At 42.6% G+C, this 18305-nt stretch overlaps 1 protein-coding gene across 5 annotated transcripts in view; it reads right to left on the bottom strand.

Moving 5' to 3' along the window:
• The window catches only part of DOCK10 (dedicator of cytokinesis 10), a 202821-nt gene extending 184993 nt beyond the window's left edge, over positions 1–17828 (bottom strand). For 4 of the 5 annotated variants that reach the window (XM_019533052.1, XM_019533054.1, XM_019533057.1 and 1 more), the window contains exon 1: positions 17574–17827. In XM_019533052.1, coding sequence (XP_019388597.1) covers positions 17574–17735 — 162 coding nt within the window. In that variant the 5' untranslated portion in view covers positions 17736–17827. Of the gene's footprint in view, positions 1–17573 lie in introns of all 5 variants that reach the window. The other variant, XM_019533056.1, reaches the window with a different exon arrangement.
• Between the last annotated feature and the right edge of the window lie 477 nt (positions 17829–18305).

Raw genomic sequence — 18305 nt, 5'->3', positions numbered from 1 at the left:
GGGGGAGGGAAAGGGATGAGAAGTTTATTCTAGGTTTACCTTCATTTAGGAGAAACTGGCCACATCTACACAAGAGATGGACTATGCAGTAGCCTGCAACTACTGTGCAATAGCATCACATGGCAGACAGCTATTGTGCAGTAGCATTGCATCATGTCTCAGGCTACCGCACAGTCAGCATCATGAAAAAGCTGCCTGGTGATGTTACTGTGCAGCAACTCCAGGTATTGTGCAGTCATTTACTACTTATTTATACCAGAAGTTTTAAAAGAGGGAGTGGAGCCAGTCCAGGCCCAGAAGGGTATAAAAGGAGACTCCCCAAGTAATCAGGAAGCCAGTGAACAAGGGAAGCAAACAGGGTAAGCAGTTTGTAAGCCATTCGCTGGTCAGTTTGCAAGTCAATTTTCACCCCCACCCCTCACCTCCCTTTGAGGGAAGAGCCTTTCAGCCAGATGTGAGGAAACTGGGTAAAAGGAACAGTAAACAGGCCAGCCTCCAGGTAGGGAAGGTGTGCTTGGAAGAAGGGAAGTAGGAGAGACGAGGCAAATTAAGAAAGCCAGGGAAATGGCTGGAGGATGTTGGAATGCTACTGCCACTGCTTGCACTTGTGAGGTTTCTGTCCAGGCAGGACCATTCACCATCAAGGCTTCCATCCAGGCCCAGGTTTGGTGCTGTGGGGACTGCAACTTGCAGGTTCCTTCCAGTGATGGCCAAGTGGGGGAGTGAATGAGGTGCGAGTGGTGCCTCCTGGTAGCGTCTCTCAGGGAACAGGCAAGAGAGTTACAGGAGGAGGTGGTGAGGCTCTGAAGCATCCTCCACTATGAGGAATTCTTTGTTTCAATGCTGGAGGAGACAGACCTCTAGGACTGTGGAAGAAGAACTGCCAGAGGCAGCACTAGAGAAGAGAAAGGACGTGGGCTCCCATGAAGGTGGAAGCTGGAAGCTTGTGACCCCTGGCAGCAAGCAGAAATCTTCATCTCCACCTGCGACCTGGAGAACAGATATGGAACCCTAGCCACAGAGAGCAAGGAGCATACTCCATTGGTGGAGGAAGACAGGTCAGGCTTCCTCCAGGCAGGAAGAATTGAGATGACCGCCACCAAGAAGTGATGGATGGTGGTGACCGGAAACTCCCTTCTGTGGGGGATAGAGAGAACCATCTGCCAGCCTGACCTGTTGTCTTGGGAAGTCTGCTGCTTGCCTGGAGCCTGGATCCAAGATGTCTCAGAGGTATTACCAAGAGTCACCCGGCCCTCTGATTACTATGCAATGCTGTTCATCCATGTGGGCATCTCTGATACTGCCAGGGGAGACCCTGAGAAGATCAAAAGTACCCCGAACCCTGTAGTCACAAGGGTGAAGGGGATGGGTGCTCAAGTGATGGTCTCTTTGATCCTTTTGGTCAAGGGAAAGGGCCCAGGCAGAAGTGGATGCATCCTGCAAATCAATTTCTGGCTGCTAGGGGGTGTCACCAGCAGAGCTCTGGCTTCTTTGACCATGGGAAGATGTTCCAAGAAGACGATTTGCTGGGAAGAAATGGGATCCACCTGATGGAGAGGGAAAAGCACACCTAGTAAAGAGAGTTTTAAACTAGATTTGCTTGGGGATGGAGAAAAAAGTCCTGAGGTAAGTGGAGAAGTGGGCTGCCTGGAAGAAGAGCAAGCAGGAGGGACAACAGGAGAGGTGTTCTCATACCTCCTGAGAAATCAGAGCAATTGACTAGTTACCACAGGTGCCTGTACACAAATGCAGGGAGCCTGGGAAACAACCAGGAAGAACCGGAAGACCTTGCACAGTCCTGGACTACAACATCATTGAAATAACAGAGACTTGGTGGGAGCTCGCACGACTGGAGCACTGTCAGGATGGGTACAAACTGTTCAGGAAGGACAGGTAGGGGAGAAGAGGAGGAGGAGTTGCACTGTATATAAAAGCCATATGATTCCTCAGAGTTCCAATATGAAGCTGGAGATAGGCCTGTTGAAAGTTTCTGGGTTAGAGTCAGAGGGGAGAACAACAAGGGTGATGTCATGGAGGGGGTCTACTACAGACCACCAGATCAGGAGGAAGTGGTAGATGAGGCTTTTTTCAAACAGCTAGAGGAAGTTTCCCAATCACAAGCCCCGTTTCTCACTGGGAACTTCAAATCATCCTGATATCTGCTGGGAAATACAGGCTGGATGAATGGACTGTAAAGGTGGAAAAAAACAGCCTGGAGCACCAGGCTCAGAGGCTAGTAATCAATGGCTCAATGTCTAGTTGGTAGCCAGTATCAAGTGGAGTGCCACAGGGGTCAGTCCTAGGGCTGGTTTTGTTCAGTATCTTCATCAATGATCTAGAAGATGGTATAGAGTGCACCCTCAGCGCATTTGCAGGTGATATCACACTGCGGGTAGTAGTAGATATGTTGGAGTGTAAGGCTAGGATTCAGAGAGATCTCAACAAATTGGAAGATTGGGCCAAAAGGAATCTTATGAGGTTCAATAAGGACAAGAGCAAAGTCCTGCACTTAGGATAGAAAAATCCCATGCACTGGTACAAACTGGGGGCTGACTGGCTGAGCAGGAGTTCTGCAGAAAAGGACTTGGGGGGATGGGGTTACAGTGGACAATATGCTGAATATAAACCAACAATGTGCTCTTGTTGCCAAGAAAGTTAATGGCATACTGGCTGCATTGGTAGGCATGTTGTCAGTAGGTAAAGAGAAGTGATTCAGCACTTGTGAGGCCACATCTGGAGTACTGTGTTCAGTTTTGGGCCCCCCACTACAGAAAGGAAGTGGACAAATTGGAGAGAGTCCAGCAGACAGCAATGAAAATGGTGAGGGGGCTGGGGGACATGACTTATGAGGAAAGACAGGGGAAACTGGGCTTGCTTAGTCTAGAGAAGAGGAGACTGAGAGGGAATTTTATAGCAGCCTTCAACTATCTTGAAGTGGAGTTCAAAAGAGGATGGAGCTAGACTGTTCTCAGTGGTGGCAGATGACAGAAAAAAGGGCATCAGTCTCAAGTTGCAGCAAGAGAAGTTGAGGTTTGATATTAGGAAGAACTGTCTCACTAGGAGAGTAGTAAAACACTGGAACTGGTTACCCAGAGAGCTGGGATGATCTGGTTGGGAATGATTCTGCTTTAAGCAGGGGGTGGGACTACATGACCTCCTGAGGTCCTTTCCAACCCTAATTTTCTGTGACACTATATTCTGTTCACCTACATTAATACCTTAGAACAGCGGTTTTCAAACTTTTAGCTGACCCTTCTTTAAGCTACAATTTTCTTCCTGCTCCCCTCACCTCAGAGGAGCAGTGCAGCCAGGCACAGGGCACCCCTCATCCTAGCAGCCACCAAGCCTCAGCTCAGTGGGACGGGCTCCATCCTTCATAGCTCTAGCACCTATGAAAAAGCTCCAGCACATCCTGCCTTAGCTCTACTGTGGCTCTAGGCTGTGCATCTGGCACTCCAGGCTCTCAGAGGTGCAGCAGCTTGCTGACCAAACCTGCCTGGGACTCCCCACCTCTACACCCCTCTGTCAGGCTGCAGCAGCACCAACTGCTTGCGAGCTTCTTGCTTGTGCCCCCCTGAGCTGTCCCCCCACAATGTTCCTTCATGCCCTGCCCCAGGGGGGTACACCCCACAGTTTGAAAACTGCTGCATTAGAAATTAATTACTCCTACTACATCTGGTCTGCAATTTGGCAATTTAGAAATGGATGAAAAGGGGGTTTTGAGTTTTTTTTCTTGTATATTATTGGTAGAAATGTTAAAAATCCGTGATAAAAATCAAGGTCATAATTCAAATCCAAGACCTCACTGAAAAAGAGACAAGGATTTTTTAAGATACTTATTAGACCATCTGTATAGCTGGGAGAGTAATTGGACAAGATTTCAAGCACAAACACCCTTCCAAAAAATTGTCAAATTTCCCTCCTAGCTAAAGAACCAGTACAGTAAAAGTTATCACAAAAAATCCCTCATCTCTCATACATGTCCTGGCCCATTATATACTGGCTACGGCATCCCATCATTACGGAGAGAGCTAAACAAGCGTATGAGTGATATATGGCTTGTCCTGTAACATCTAAACAGACTGGTCTCATAGCTTACCTCTAACATTAGTTGGTTTTTGGTCAGAGATGAGAATCTCCATGTACCTGCTTTAAGTTTTTTTTGGGGGTGGGGTTTAAGTGAACGTGCAAGAATCCTAGGACCAAATACCTGCTATTTTACACCAGTCCAAGATATAGTAAATTCTTCTGGATTTGCACCAGTGGAATGGAAAATAGAGCTGAAAACAGAATGTTGGTCTGGTAATTTCAAGCATCAGTAGTGTTGAAAAAAATAAGGCATGGTATATCATGGATAGAGAGTGGGGAAAGCAGATGATCTATCGAACTCAATCCCATTTTTAACAATAATTTCAGAGTGATCCTTACAGTCAGGAAGTCTGCAAACATTATAATATGGTCATTTATCATGGGATAATTAGTTTGGTATAACACTAGGAATAGTAACTTATTGCATTTAATGCAAGCCACCTATTGTCATTGATTAATAATAGCTCACAGTGGCAAGGCAAGGAACTGAATCTGGATCTCCCATATTCCAGGGATCCACCAGTACCCTTAGCACCAGGTTACCCTCCCTCACAGCTAGATAAATTAAGCTGCATTAGCTTATACTGCAAGCATTTTATTGTTTACATCGGGGTGGGCAAAATACAGCCCGTGGGCCGAATCTGGCCCACCGAAGGATTTTGTCTAGCCTGTGGCAGGTTCCTTGGTCCCACCTGGCCCAGGCATGGAGGAAAGCCCAGGCTGTGGCATGTGCAGCTGGTCCCACTGCCCCCAAGTGCACAGCAGGACTGGGGCAGGGCTACTACACTCCATTTTCCAGCAGCCCCAGCAGCAGCAGCAGCAGCAGCAGCAGCAGCTGCTTTTTCCAGCTGCCTCAGCCACTGGCCAGCCCTGCTGCACAGGCACCCTGTTGCCCTGCACCCACCACTGAGGGGTCTCCCCTGGCTGCAGCCTTGCGCTGTCACACCCCAAGATCCTAGTCCCAGCTTCATTCCATCCATGCACCCTGCCACTGTGGTTCCCAGCTCGTCTTCACCGAGACCCCAGGATCACAGGATGGTAACACTGTGGGACCAGGACTGTGACTGGAGCAGAGCCCTGGTTCTGCAGGCAGGCATATGCAGGGAGTAGATTATGCCTCTACCCCATCCCTGGCCCTGGCCCCACACTGTCACCACCCCATAATCCGAGGGTCTCCGTGGAGACCGGCTGGGAGCCGCACAAGCAAGGCACGTGGGCACGCAGACAGGATGGGGCTGTAGCTGGGCAGGGAGCTGCATCCAGAGCAGGGATCATGGGTGGTGACAGCACAGGGCCCAGGTCGAGGCAGAGCTACAATCCATTCCCTGCATGCCACTGGCTGCCGAACTGGCACTTGCCACAGGGGTGTGCAGGCAGTGGACTGGCTTTGCCCTGGCCCTGCACTGTCAGCAGCCCATGATCCCAGTCATGCCCATCTATCCCACTCCTGAATACTGCTCAGCCCACCTACAGCCCCACCCCACATAGGGAGTTTTGCTGAACTGTTGTGTGGGTGGGAGGTGGGTGGAGGGTGCTGACCTAGTCTGCCACATCTCAGCAAAACTCCCTGTATGGTCTGTGGACCCAAATAATTGCCCACCCCCGCTTTAGATAAACCCTCAATATTCACTCACCTATTTAACCTGAATCATTCAGATCCTAAGGCTAATTAATAGCAAAAGCTATTGTAGCTCCCGGCTGGTCTCCACAGAGATCCCAGGATTGCAGGATGGTGACAGCGTGGGGCCAGGAACCATTTAAAAGATGCTGTCATGTAAGAAAAGGCCAGAAGGGTTACTACAGGATAACATCACCTTGCCCTACTCCTCTGGCCAGTTATAGCTGCTGGGAAGGCTACTTGATAGCAAGAAATTACTACAGACATTAAAAACCATTCATTTATTGTTGGTGAGGAGAAGCAAATTTGAATGGCACACTAAACAATGAATAACTACTTATCTCAAGACCAGTTTACATGGGGCCAGTTTCTGAAATGACTTGCAACGCTCATGATTTATGGAGTTACTCTGGATTTACACGAGTTTAGCAGAGCTTGGGATCAGGCCCTATGAGTCCAGAATGTTACTGTAATTACAAGAAAATGTATGAGAGCCAGGAACATCAGGAATAGTTTTGTCACACTCCATTCAGCTTTCCAATTTAACTAAGAGGGAGACGGATTGATGTTTATTCTGAAATCAAGGCTAAGTTATTATTCTAGCAAAAAGAGGGATGAAATAGCGTGGGTGGAGAGGAGTAACACCTGTTTGAAAAAAAAAAAAAAGAATGAAGATCTTCTGACACAAAAAAGAAGGAATCAAGCATTGCCAGAGATTGGAATGCCTTGCTTTGTCAAGTCAGAGCACTGGCTGCCAGTGGTTAAAAAGCAAATCTTACAAAAGTATCTTTTAACAAAAGAGTGGCAATTTGCTTTAAGATGAGAAGGGAAAAGTTTGGGTTTTTTGTTTATTTTCTTTTACACTTGGCTTCTCTTTCTCCTTATTGAAGCTCTTCCTTTCTCACATATTGTCTTTGCCTTTGGATCTCTTTGTCTCTCCCCCCCTCCCAACCCCCTTAGTTCTCCTGGTAGCTTTTATTTTGGCAGTCTCCTTTGGTTGGCTGGCTTTTTCTTCCAATCCATGTCTCTTCCTGGCTCTCTCTCTCTCTCTCTCTCTCACTGGAAGGACTTCTTACAGTGCATACTTGTTTCCAAGCTAAGTCAACATATCCGTGCTTGGAGCCAGAGACTTGGGAACAGAGTCTGATCTCATATACACACATTTACATTCAGAGTAAGCCCAATCTAAGTACTCTGGATTTATATTGGTGTATACAAGATAAAAAATTGGCCCAAAGGGCCAAGGTCAGCAGTAGTGTACGTACTTACATATTTGTTTGGCATGGGTACAAGTCAGAAAATAGATGTAAGGGGGTGTTAATGGCAAAGTTGTATAATTGGCCCTGATCTGGCATTCCGAGGGCGTGCAGTATGAGTGTGATTTACAACTTCTTTGCATTCTCATTACATCTACTTCAGTCCATCGTAGTCTGTAGAAACTGAACCAGTTTACCACAAGCTGAATTTAGACCAGGGAGTACAGAGCAGGGAGTAAACAAAGCTCATTAAACTAAAATGACAGAGAAGGGGGGGGATGTTTTATTTTTCAGACTCCCTGTATTTGCTTTCTCTGATGCACCTTCTCAGCATGTAAGTGGGTTCCAATGCCTATCTAGTAGGGCTGTGAGACACTTCGGTCACCGATTCAAATTCAGAGGAGATGCGGCCTGATTCAGCAGCCAAATCTCTGAATCCAAATCAAATCAGGAGACCCTTTAATCTCTCTGATTCAAATCGGAAGCCTCTTATTTGATTGAGAAATTCCACGATTCAGACATGGACACGGCTTTATATGTTTTTTCTACATGCCTCGAGTTACCAGGTGGCTCATGAACGCTGACATGGTGGTGCAGATGGAGCGTTCCATGGGAGCAAGGGAGGGGTCCCCAGCGCACTTGGTAGTGGACCCAGCAGTGGATAAGAAGTACTTCCAGTCTGCTTCCAGGTCTGCTGTGGAGCAGGCAGGACCCCCCCCTCCCCCTCAGCTTGGTGACTAGTGCCTCCTGGATCTGGAGGGGCACCCAGGAGGGGGCCAGCCACCAAGCACAGCAGGGGTGGGGTCTGCCCCACCATCTCAGCATTCATAAGCCACGGCTAGTCCTTCAAGGTATGTACAAAAAACATAAAAAGCTGTGTCTATGGCTGAATTGATGATTCTCCAAATCAGAATCGACTCTTCAGATTCGGATTTGGCCAAATCAAATTGGGACAGTGATCTGAATCAGCGAATCAAACCACTGTCCCCCAAACAGGCTGAATCCGAATCCAAGTCAAATACGGCCCACTTCGCACACCCCTACTATCTAGGTCAGGTTAAGCCTGCCTGTCCAGGCTAGTATATCAGGTCTATCACTTTGGCATCTGAGAGCTATACAACAACACTCATTTTGTACTCTTGAAGAATGCCTAAAAAGTTCAGGTAACATTATCATCACTTTGGTTCAGAGGCTTCTGTAGGATTGGGACTGCCTGACTTCAGGTTGCAAATAGGTGGTATTATTCCTAGCTTCTACATAAGCAAAAATTCTCTGAAGAGAGACTGAGGTGGCAGGGGCAGGTATTGGTCACAAAATGAAAAATTTACAGCTGACAAGCAATAAACAAATCTCAAATATTAGGTTGGTGTTTGTCTGTTTTAGCAGGAAGAGGACAAGATGGATTTCTTCAGTTTATAAACTTGCATCCAATAAAATGTTTTAGTTAAAATTTTCAAACCATATGTACTAATAATATTAATTATATGGATTTAGAAGGAAATCACAGAATCTCAGATGAAGCTTTAAAGGAAACCAAATTTCACAGCAAATTCTGCAATTTTGAAATCTGCCTGTATTCTGAAATGGAGAGAAACAAAAAGTTGGAATTTACTAGAATTTTTTTTTTAATTTCATATTAGGACAATCGAGACACTTTCATTTCCAATATAAAAATCAAAATTGTAAAGAAAATTAATTTTAAAAAGAAAACAAAAAACCCCCAAAAAACCTAAAAGAAACATTTTGCCTCCCAAAATAAAATAGTTGATATTTTTCTTAAAATGAAATTTTGTAGCAATCAATACAACCCCACAGAACAGTGATATTATACAGTCAACATTTTCTAGTGGAAAATTGTTGACTAACATTTTCAACCAGTTCTAGTCTAGATGGTCCAACAGAGTAAATTGGAGGCTATGGCACACTTCTACCTCTAGCGAACTTTGAGAGAGCCATTGTCATATTGTGACTAGTGCAACAAGGACAAGTGCAAAGTCCTGCACTTAGGATGGAGCAATCCCATGCACCACTACAGGCTGGGGCTGACTGGCTGGGCAGCAGCTCTGCAGAAAAGGACTTGGGGGTTATAGTAGGCAATAAGCTGAATATAAGCCAGCAGTGTGCCCTTGTTGCCAAGAAGGCTAACGGCAAACTGGGCTGCATTGGTAGGTGTGCTGCCAGCAGGGCAAGGGAAGTGATTATTACCCTCTATTCACCACTGGTGAGACCATATCTGCAATACTGTGTTCAGTTTTGGGCCCCTCACTGCAGAAAGAAAGTGGACAAAGTTGGAGGTAGTCCAGCAGAGGGCAATGAAAATGGTGAGGGGGTTTGGGCACATGACTTATGAGGAAAGACTGGGGAAACTGGGCTTCAGTCTAGAGAAGAGGAGACTGCGAGGGGATTTAATAGCAGCCTTCAACTAACTGAAGTGGGGGTTGAAACAGAATGAACCTAGACTTTTCAGCAGTGGCAGATGACAAAACAAGGAGCAGTGGTCTCAAGTTGCAGCAAGGGAAATTTAGGTTAGATACTAGGAATAATTTTCTCACTAGGATAGCAAAACACTGGAACAGGTTACCCAGTGATGTGGCAGAACCTCTGTCTTTGGAGGTTTTCAAAACCCGGCTAGACAAAGCTTTGGTTTGAGCGATCTAGTTGGGGCCAGTCCTGCTTTGAACAGGGGTTTGGATTAGATGACCTCTTGAGGTCCCTTCCAACTCTAGCTTTCTATGATTCTACAATATTACTGTGGAAATCTGTGGCTTAGATTTTCTCTCTCCATTCGTTATAGGACTTTACATTGTTGCCTATCACTGTAGTATCTATTGACCAACAAACCTGAGCATCTCCACTGAAATTAATTATTCTACACTTCTGAAAGAAGGAAATAGTCTTTTAGGAGTTTAGGAATAAAACAGAAAGTAATTAAAGCATTTGTGATTATATCTGTTAATTCAGAGTGGTTGTTTTTCCATCTATATCCACTTTTTTTTTTTTGCTTCTAAAAAAGAAATCTACCCATGGTTCGTCCTTAAGGGTCTTTCATATCATTCACTAATTTATTTAAAAATTGTTCGAAGAGCAAGAGAGAAGGCAAACTGAGGTGCACATTTTCCCTTAGAGATCATTTGATTTGTGGAACTCCTACCTAAATATATAAGCCCCCAAACAGCTCCCAGTCAAGACAATAGTGGTTCCCCCCGATCAGAAAGTGCAAGATCCCTTCTGAGCACCATCCCCTTTCTGCATGCATGAGGGATTCTGCAGCTATCACTATATGGGCTGAAAAGATAACAGGTAGCTCTCCTGAGCAAAATAACTGACAGCAACAAGGGAATTCAAATCTGTTATACCCCACTGGAACTGGAATAATGCAGGCTTGGTGACAGACCAGCAAGGATGATACTGCAGACAAGCAAATCAAGCAAGCGTGTGTGAGTACCTACATATATCTCTTTACAGCAGAAAGCTCTTGGAAGCATAAGGCTGTGTGCGACTCCACATGATCAATCATAAAACCTTGAGTTTTCATCCTTTTCTTACCTGTTCTTAGGCAAGTTACTTTACCTTTCAGTTTCAACATTCATATCTATTAAACGGGGATAACACAAACCATCTATACCTTATAGGGGCATTAGGAAGATTTCTTCACTTATGCCTAAAGAGCATTCTGAATGTGCATACTAAATATTGTTATTTTAAACTGCAAAGGCCTAAAGCCACAACATTAGAAGTTGTGGTTGCTCTTAAAGGTTGCTGCTCCCAAAGATTTTCCTTTCTTCCTTTCATTTCTGCCCCATTGTTCAGCTGTATACTGCTAAAAAAAATTTTTAAAAAAGCAGTATCCCTTTCAAACTCTTTTGCTCTGCAGGATGATTTTTTGTTTGCCCTATTATAGCTTTCTGAACCTATGCATTTTATATTCTGCTTTCAGAATTCCATTAGAGGTGCAAGCCAGTTTGTTCCATCATGCTAGAAGCGTCTCTGCAGGGGTAAAAAGAGCAACAAGTTTTCTTCTTTAAAATCAGCAGAAGCACAAATCAGTGATAATTACAAGGAAAAATTGAGCCCAGTACTTACAGGCCATTTTTATACTGTCACTTTTCAGACCACATCCACACTTCAAGTAGAATAACAGCTCCAATGAGCTTGAAAATGCAGCTCTACTCTGAAAGGAGACTGTGCAACTATTATACCAACCATTTCCATCTCATGTTCATTTTCTCTTTTACTGAGTTCATCTTTCCTCCTGCACATATGGAGAGCCATATCTGCTACCAAAATTGACAAAACCAGAATTTCATTCTTAGCACTGTATATCCAACAGAGCACAAATTAAGATGTATTCTTTTGCTGCACTGCTGACAGAATTGCTTAAGACCCAATAAATTACATATGTGGAACCTCACTGAGGTCAAGATGTTTGCAGCCATTACTAAGGGCACAACCTGGCCAGCAGAGCATTAAATCACAAAAAAAAGAAATATCTGTAAGAAAATTTACCAGAGAGTCCTGCACTCTGAGATGCCAACTTTTCAAAGCAGAATTTTATTGTGTATATCACTCTACTTGTTTCCTCTCTTGCGTGCTCCTGTTGATAACGTATGCAAGTTAAAGGTTTCTCCAGCTCCAACTGAAACCAGTAGCAAAAACTGGGCACAGGCTAATGTCCCAAGTTTGAAGTATAAAGGGAATTATATTCATCTTTGATTATAAACATTTATATCCAGGGCAAACACATACAAATATTTTATTTGAGCCATTACTTGGCTACTTAAGAAGCATCTTTTCCCCCTTAAGGCATCAGACTAAAGAGGTGATATCAAATCTGTTTGTTGGCCTAAAGGAACATTCAGAACATGGTTCCACTGTTTAGCCAATCTCTGCTTAACACCGTCATAACTGGGAGATCTTGAGACTGTGTAGAACATGGGCATCAGTTACTGTCTATTGATGGTGCTCATCATAGGGAGTTAACTGCATCCATCTGATGTAATGATGTATATCCCAAACCCCCCCCCAAAAAAATACAAAAAAAAAAAAAAAAATCAATATGCATATAAATAGTTAAAAAATATTCTGGAACAAAAAACTTAAAAGAACACTACTGTGAAGATATATTTTAGAATTAAAGCAAAGGCTCAAATGTCAGACCTTAAGAAAAAAAATGTTGGCTCTCATTTTTAATCTCATTTCTACTAGCTTTATAAGAATGCAATTCCACCAATTCCAATGGAGTCATTTCTAATTAACACCAGAATAAGTGATCTGAGAAGCAACTCCAATGGCCTTTTAACAGATTGGCTCCTATAACTGCCACAGACTTGTACCACATACTGGGGAAAGTCATTTCAATTTATTGTTTCCTCATCTATAGAAATTGAAATAGTAATGCTTGCTTTCCCTTGCAAAGTTCTTTGAGAGGTAGAGATGAAAAATGGTATACAGAACTTAAGTTTAATCATCTTGTCATTGCTAGTTATAGGATTGCAATAAAAGTTCAAAACTTACTGCTTTGTGTTTAACTGGATCTCAACTGCAGCCTCAAACATCATCTGTTGTTCTTATTCTCCATAAAATCATACCCATCAAAGATATAGCATCACCACATATCAACAGAAAAGATATAGGTGGCCTTGGAAGGAAAAACACACAAGTGTCTCCAGTTGTGCTCTGAAGGCAAAAAATCCCTCCTAAATGTTAGTACTCTCTCTCTAAACACTTTACCCAATAAAAAAGAATGCCTTGCGTTTGAAAGCTTGCTTAAACTTTACCTCAGCCATACAGCTGATCCAAGAAAAATATCACCCCTCAAAAATCTTACCTTTTGCCTATCAAACTGATTTTACATAACCCCAATTAGCATTTATGGGCAGAAATATCTTCATTTCTTTTTTAAGCTTTTTGACTAGTCTCTTCCTTACCTTCTGCAGCATACCATTGTTTTAATGTATTTGGTGCTACTTACTTTAACTCATACTCCATTATCTCATTCCTGATTTCACAGTGAATTTGAAAGCTTTCTAAGAGTAGGGTCATCAATGAGATATTCATCTAAGGCAGGGGTCAGCAACATTTTTTGGGCAGAGGAGCAAAAACACCCACAACCTTGACTAGTAAGATGTTGGTGTGCCAGGGGCAGATGGCAAGGGAGCCAAGAGGCACCCAATCTTTGTTGTGGCAATGACACCCCAGCTCTTTCCCGGAGGCACATATACCAAGAAAAATGTCTTTGCATGCCATGCTTTGGCATGTGCTTTAAAGGTGTATTAATTGAGATAAGCAGCTAAGTCAGGGTTGGGCAAAATGGTGGATCCAACTGGCAGCCAAACTCCATTTCCCAGCAGCCCCTGCCTGCATGACTGGGGCCAGTCTCCATGCTGCAGCTCCACAAGGCTGGGGTTGCCATGGAGATCATCCCTAGCCATGCTGGCAGGGTCCAGGGCAGGGTAAGGCAGGGGGCTGCTCTGGAGCTCCTGGGATCTTGTGGTGGGGGCAGCTTTGTTCAGGGCCAGGGCCAAGCTGTGATCTGCAGCCTGCATGCTCCAGGCAGGGGCACACAGGCAGCAGATCATGGCTCTACCCTGGCTCCATGCAGCAGTGACAGCTTTGTCATGGGGCAGAGCCATGATCCGCTGCCTGCACATCCCTGCCTGGAGCATAAAGGCTGCAGATCACAGCTCTGACCTGGTCCTGGACCAAGCTGTCCCCGCCACAAGATCTCAATGGCTCTGGAGCAACCCTCTGCCCTGCCAGCATGGTTAGAGATGGTCTCCATGGCAACTCCAGCCTTGCACTAATCACAGCGCAGCTGTGACCAGGGTCTCCATGAAGACCGGCCCAAGCCATGTGGGCAGGGGCTACTGCAAAATGGAGTCTACTGCAGGCTGAATCTAGCCCGCAGGCCAAAGTTTGCTCACCTCTGTGCTAAGTGCTGATCACATTGAGCTAATTCATACATCTATTGAGAAACCATGGAACACTCATTCTCCTATGGCTTCAGGAAAAGAGAACATATCTCAGTCATCAGGCTACTCTTTCCATTACCCCTTATCTTGCAGATTAAATTACCCAATTACCTAAGGATGAGATATGATATAAAATTAAAATCAGAAAAATAAATGTCAATAAAGATATCAGAATTGTCTTCCGAACTGGCAGGAATACTAGAATCTGTTTTCTGTGTTGTTTACAAAACTTGCAACGATGATGCAGTTGGCACACAGTGCTCACTGCGTATCACACATCATAAACATCTCATTGTTCCCTTTGTCCATCTTTTGTATCCACCTGTTGTCTCTTATCTTGTATTTGGGGTGAGGAGCATGGTTCTTGTTAAATGTGTGCTTAGCTTTCGGGACCGAGTTCTCTAGGCATTACCAAACTACAATTAAAAAATGGTAAGAAATTCAGGTTAATAGCAATTACATTTTTGATTCACAAGGGCAAGTTGTCAGGAGTTTAAAAAACCCAAATGGCCTCATTCCAAATGGTACTTATTGTACAAAAACTACATAATCTATTTCCTTTCTTTCCTAGTGCCTACATGGCTTAATTCATATTAAATTAGGGAACCAAATTCCCCTGCATCACCTTTAATTTTTAACATTACTAACTTGATATGGTAAAATGAAATCCCTGAGATAACCAAAAACATTTTCAAGCTTGTATTTCCAAGAATTACGAGGTTTTCAAATGCGAGGAAATATATAAAACTGTAAATCACAATGTGCAAATGCCTGGCTGCTGAAAGTGTTTGGGGTAAGTTCTATGCAACATCCACAGAAGGATTTCTAGATTATGTGACACGGAAATTTCACTGTATATCCAGGATGCAATAGTTTAGATATAACAAGTCTCTGAAGCACAGGAGAGAAGGGCTGTCGACTTGGAACAGCTATTCATACAAAAAAGGTTTAAAAAGTACAATATTGTCCAAGTATCTTCATAATGAAAAACTCCCTGTAGCTTATTTCACAACTGTTAAGATAAAATGTAGATCAACTGCATCCAAAAGACAGATTTAAAGTGACCAATGAAAAAGTACTAGGATCCTCAGCAGGTAGAAAGCTGGACTTACTGAAAGACTGGATTGAAACACTATGGATCCAACTCACAAAATGTAATTATACCTAGTGAACTTCTGAATTTTATAGCATTATCTTCATCACCAGAATATTCACACTTCCCATTGTCTTCAAACATGAAAACGCTTAGCAAATCAGTAGCAATCCCTTTAGCGTCAGAAATCACTAATGTCAATAATCAAGTCTAAATAAAACTCTTTTGCATGTAATATAGTCTACTACATTACTGATAAATAATTGTTAGTGATCGGCTACAGCCAAGTGAGAGTCTTATAGGAATCAGTAATCTTCCGTCTTCTTTGTCATGGTAGATTTCAACTGTTGTTTGAAAAGACATCTGGAACAGTACCATTCATTTTTGCCAGAAGAGTTCTGAAGCAACTTTCTTTTGAAGTAACTCACACGTTATATCATTACAATATCTAACCACAAAGCTTGATGCCATCTTATTTTAGGTACAAATGTATTTATTTGCAACTAACTGCTACTAGCCTGCATTTAATCTGTGGAATGCAATAATTATTCAACAGAAAGAAACATGTGCAACCAGCTTTTTTAGTGGGAAATGCTCAATATTACTTGTTCCTACCTCCCCCCACCCCCCAATCTCCCACAGGGAGGTGAAAGGATCAATGTCCTCCCCAGCTTCTCAGGAAATCTTGGAGACAAGCTCTTTATGGGCCATAGACGTTTACTGGGAAAGGGATAAGGACTAAGTCATTGCAAGATTGGGTGCTATGACATTAGATGACAGCGACCCTTGGAGAACACACAAAGTTGCCACTTTAGTCCACTTTCTTGTTCTGTTTGGCAATTGAGGACTTCATCTATAAACAAGAGGCTGGTCTCTCTTGGATCTTTACAGACACTCATGGTTCTACAGTTCATTCCACGCTGGGGTAACTCCCACTTCCCAGATACTATGCTTCTTAGCCTCAATCCCATAGATTTTACTGCAGTTATGCAGTCAAAATGATTGACAATTTGGTACTGTTGAGAAAGCTAGTAAAGACGCATTGCACACCAGATTCTAATCTGAGCAGACTTACACGCAAGAGTCTGTATGCCTTTATGTAAACGTTATAGCAGATTAGCGCTTTGGCATCCAACAATTTTTTTTTTTTAAGACATTTGTCACTTCATATTTATTGTAATCCAAATAATTACCATCATCAGAGACACTATGTTTTAATTTCTCAGAGATAGGCTATTTAACCTTTGACTGAATAAAAAGAAATATACATTTTATGGAAACTATAATTTAAAGCAAAACAACGGATTTAAGATATGAGACTTAAAAATGATTAAATCTTCCTCTTTCATTCCCAAGACCAATTACCAATATAAATCTCAGATAAGAATCTCTGCTTGGTAGGTTGACTTAGCTAGGATCCAGCCCACTGTTTCTTATCATAGTTACCATGACTGCAGCATAGCACTTCTAAAGGAAATAAAGCCACTACTATTATTTCATGATGGGTCTGAAATTATCTAATGTTACTGATGCACATTTATGTATAAATTACTATGTATAATGATAAAACAAGCTGTCAGAGGACACAGTTTAGACTTCATCATAATGTACTTTAGTAGAGAGTCTCTATATTACTCAAATGAAGTACAGTACATGATGGCTTTGATGTAAATTGGCCAAAATGCTAATGAAATAATCAGATCGCTAAACCACGGCAAGAAGCAGAATATGGTATCAAATGCTGTAATTATAATATAGAGAGATAATATACTATTCAGATCTATACACTGAAAAATTCTGGAAACTGGAAGTATAGCTGTATCTTGAGGAATGAGTAACTAAGAAGTTTATATAATCTTCTCAAACAATGATTTAAATAAGGATTTCCTCCAACACACAATGTATATTAATAAATGGCCTACAGTGCTTGTTTTATTACTATCACATCATAAGATAAAAAATAAAAAGGACTACGTCATAAAACAAGAAACATCCATCCAAATGCCATCTTTCACCAAAAAAAAAAAAGATACAGAACTGACAAAGTCATTACTCAGCTGAAAGAACTCTACGTTTTTTACTTAAGGGTTACTCAGAACAAGTAAAGCAGAAAGGGTTGTCCTTTTTTTTTTTTTTTGCCACGAACAGTGTGTTGCAAAGACCTATGGGAAGGTAATTTCAATTTCAATGAAAGACAGTGCACAATTTCCTAGCTGTCTGCTGTTTGGCATTCAAAATCTAACATAAAACACAATAACCCACATTTTGGTTTTAATGCTTGCAGTATCTTACAACAGTACCACAACACAGATAAATTAAACAACAGAACGTTACTCCACATACAGCATACATGCACATCAGTTTCAGCTTTAAAGTAAAATCTCAACTGTCTGACAGGGACAGCAAATCTGCCACAAAGACTAACATGATTGCAAACAGTTCCTCAAATACTCTTTTCTTATGACTATATAGTTAAAGATAATAAATCCCATAACATCTGTAATAATAATCCTGTCAATTGAGTCTATTGCTAAAGTGTACTGTACCATTATGATGAGAGTTCTGGGTCTGCTCATTTCATCATCACTATCCAGTGGCAGAATTTCATGTGACAATTCCTCTTGTCGTCGTCTACAAATATGTGGACAGTTCCTCTGTACCACAGAACGAAAGGCTTGAAGGAGAACAATGCTGGCAGCACAACCCATATCTGCATCCTGAAGCCTACAAAATAACTTCTATGTTTATGCTATGTTTGAAAAACAGTGGCTCCTTGTCCCTGAAAAACAGCCTACAGTGCAGCTGCAGCCAGCTAGCTCTCCAATCGCTTCCTTGAGCTGTGATCATCTGATCACAACCAAATAGCTTGGATGCGATATAGGAAAGATTTTGATCCCCTGAAACTAAAACACACTCACGCAACATTAAGATCTTTTTCTCCCTGTGTATGCTTCTGCATTCACATGAGAACATTTGTGCTTCCTGTGTTTTACAATAATCCTCCTCTGATTCCAGCCTTGTGGAACCAAAATTATTAAAATCCCCAGTTTAAGGAAACCAGCTGTGCATTTTAAAAAAAATGCAGGACAGGATCAATTACAAGAACCCGTTAATAATCATGTGTAAACTTAAGGCTGACAATATTTCTAAAATACTTCATTTAGGCTATTTTTCTTTAATTGGGAAAACGAGTTGTGGCTCACTGAGGATCTGAGTTGCATTTTTTCATGTCTCATCATTTACTGAAACAGTCAGCTCATTTGATTTGTAAATGTAAC

The sequence above is a fragment of the Crocodylus porosus genome, unplaced genomic scaffold, assembly GCF_001723895.1.
Source record: "Crocodylus porosus isolate Cpor-Errol unplaced genomic scaffold, CroPor_comp1, whole genome shotgun sequence".
In the NCBI taxonomy this organism is placed as follows: domain Eukaryota; kingdom Metazoa; phylum Chordata; order Crocodylia; family Crocodylidae; genus Crocodylus; species Crocodylus porosus.
This window is presented reverse-complemented; position numbering and strand designations above follow the sequence as displayed.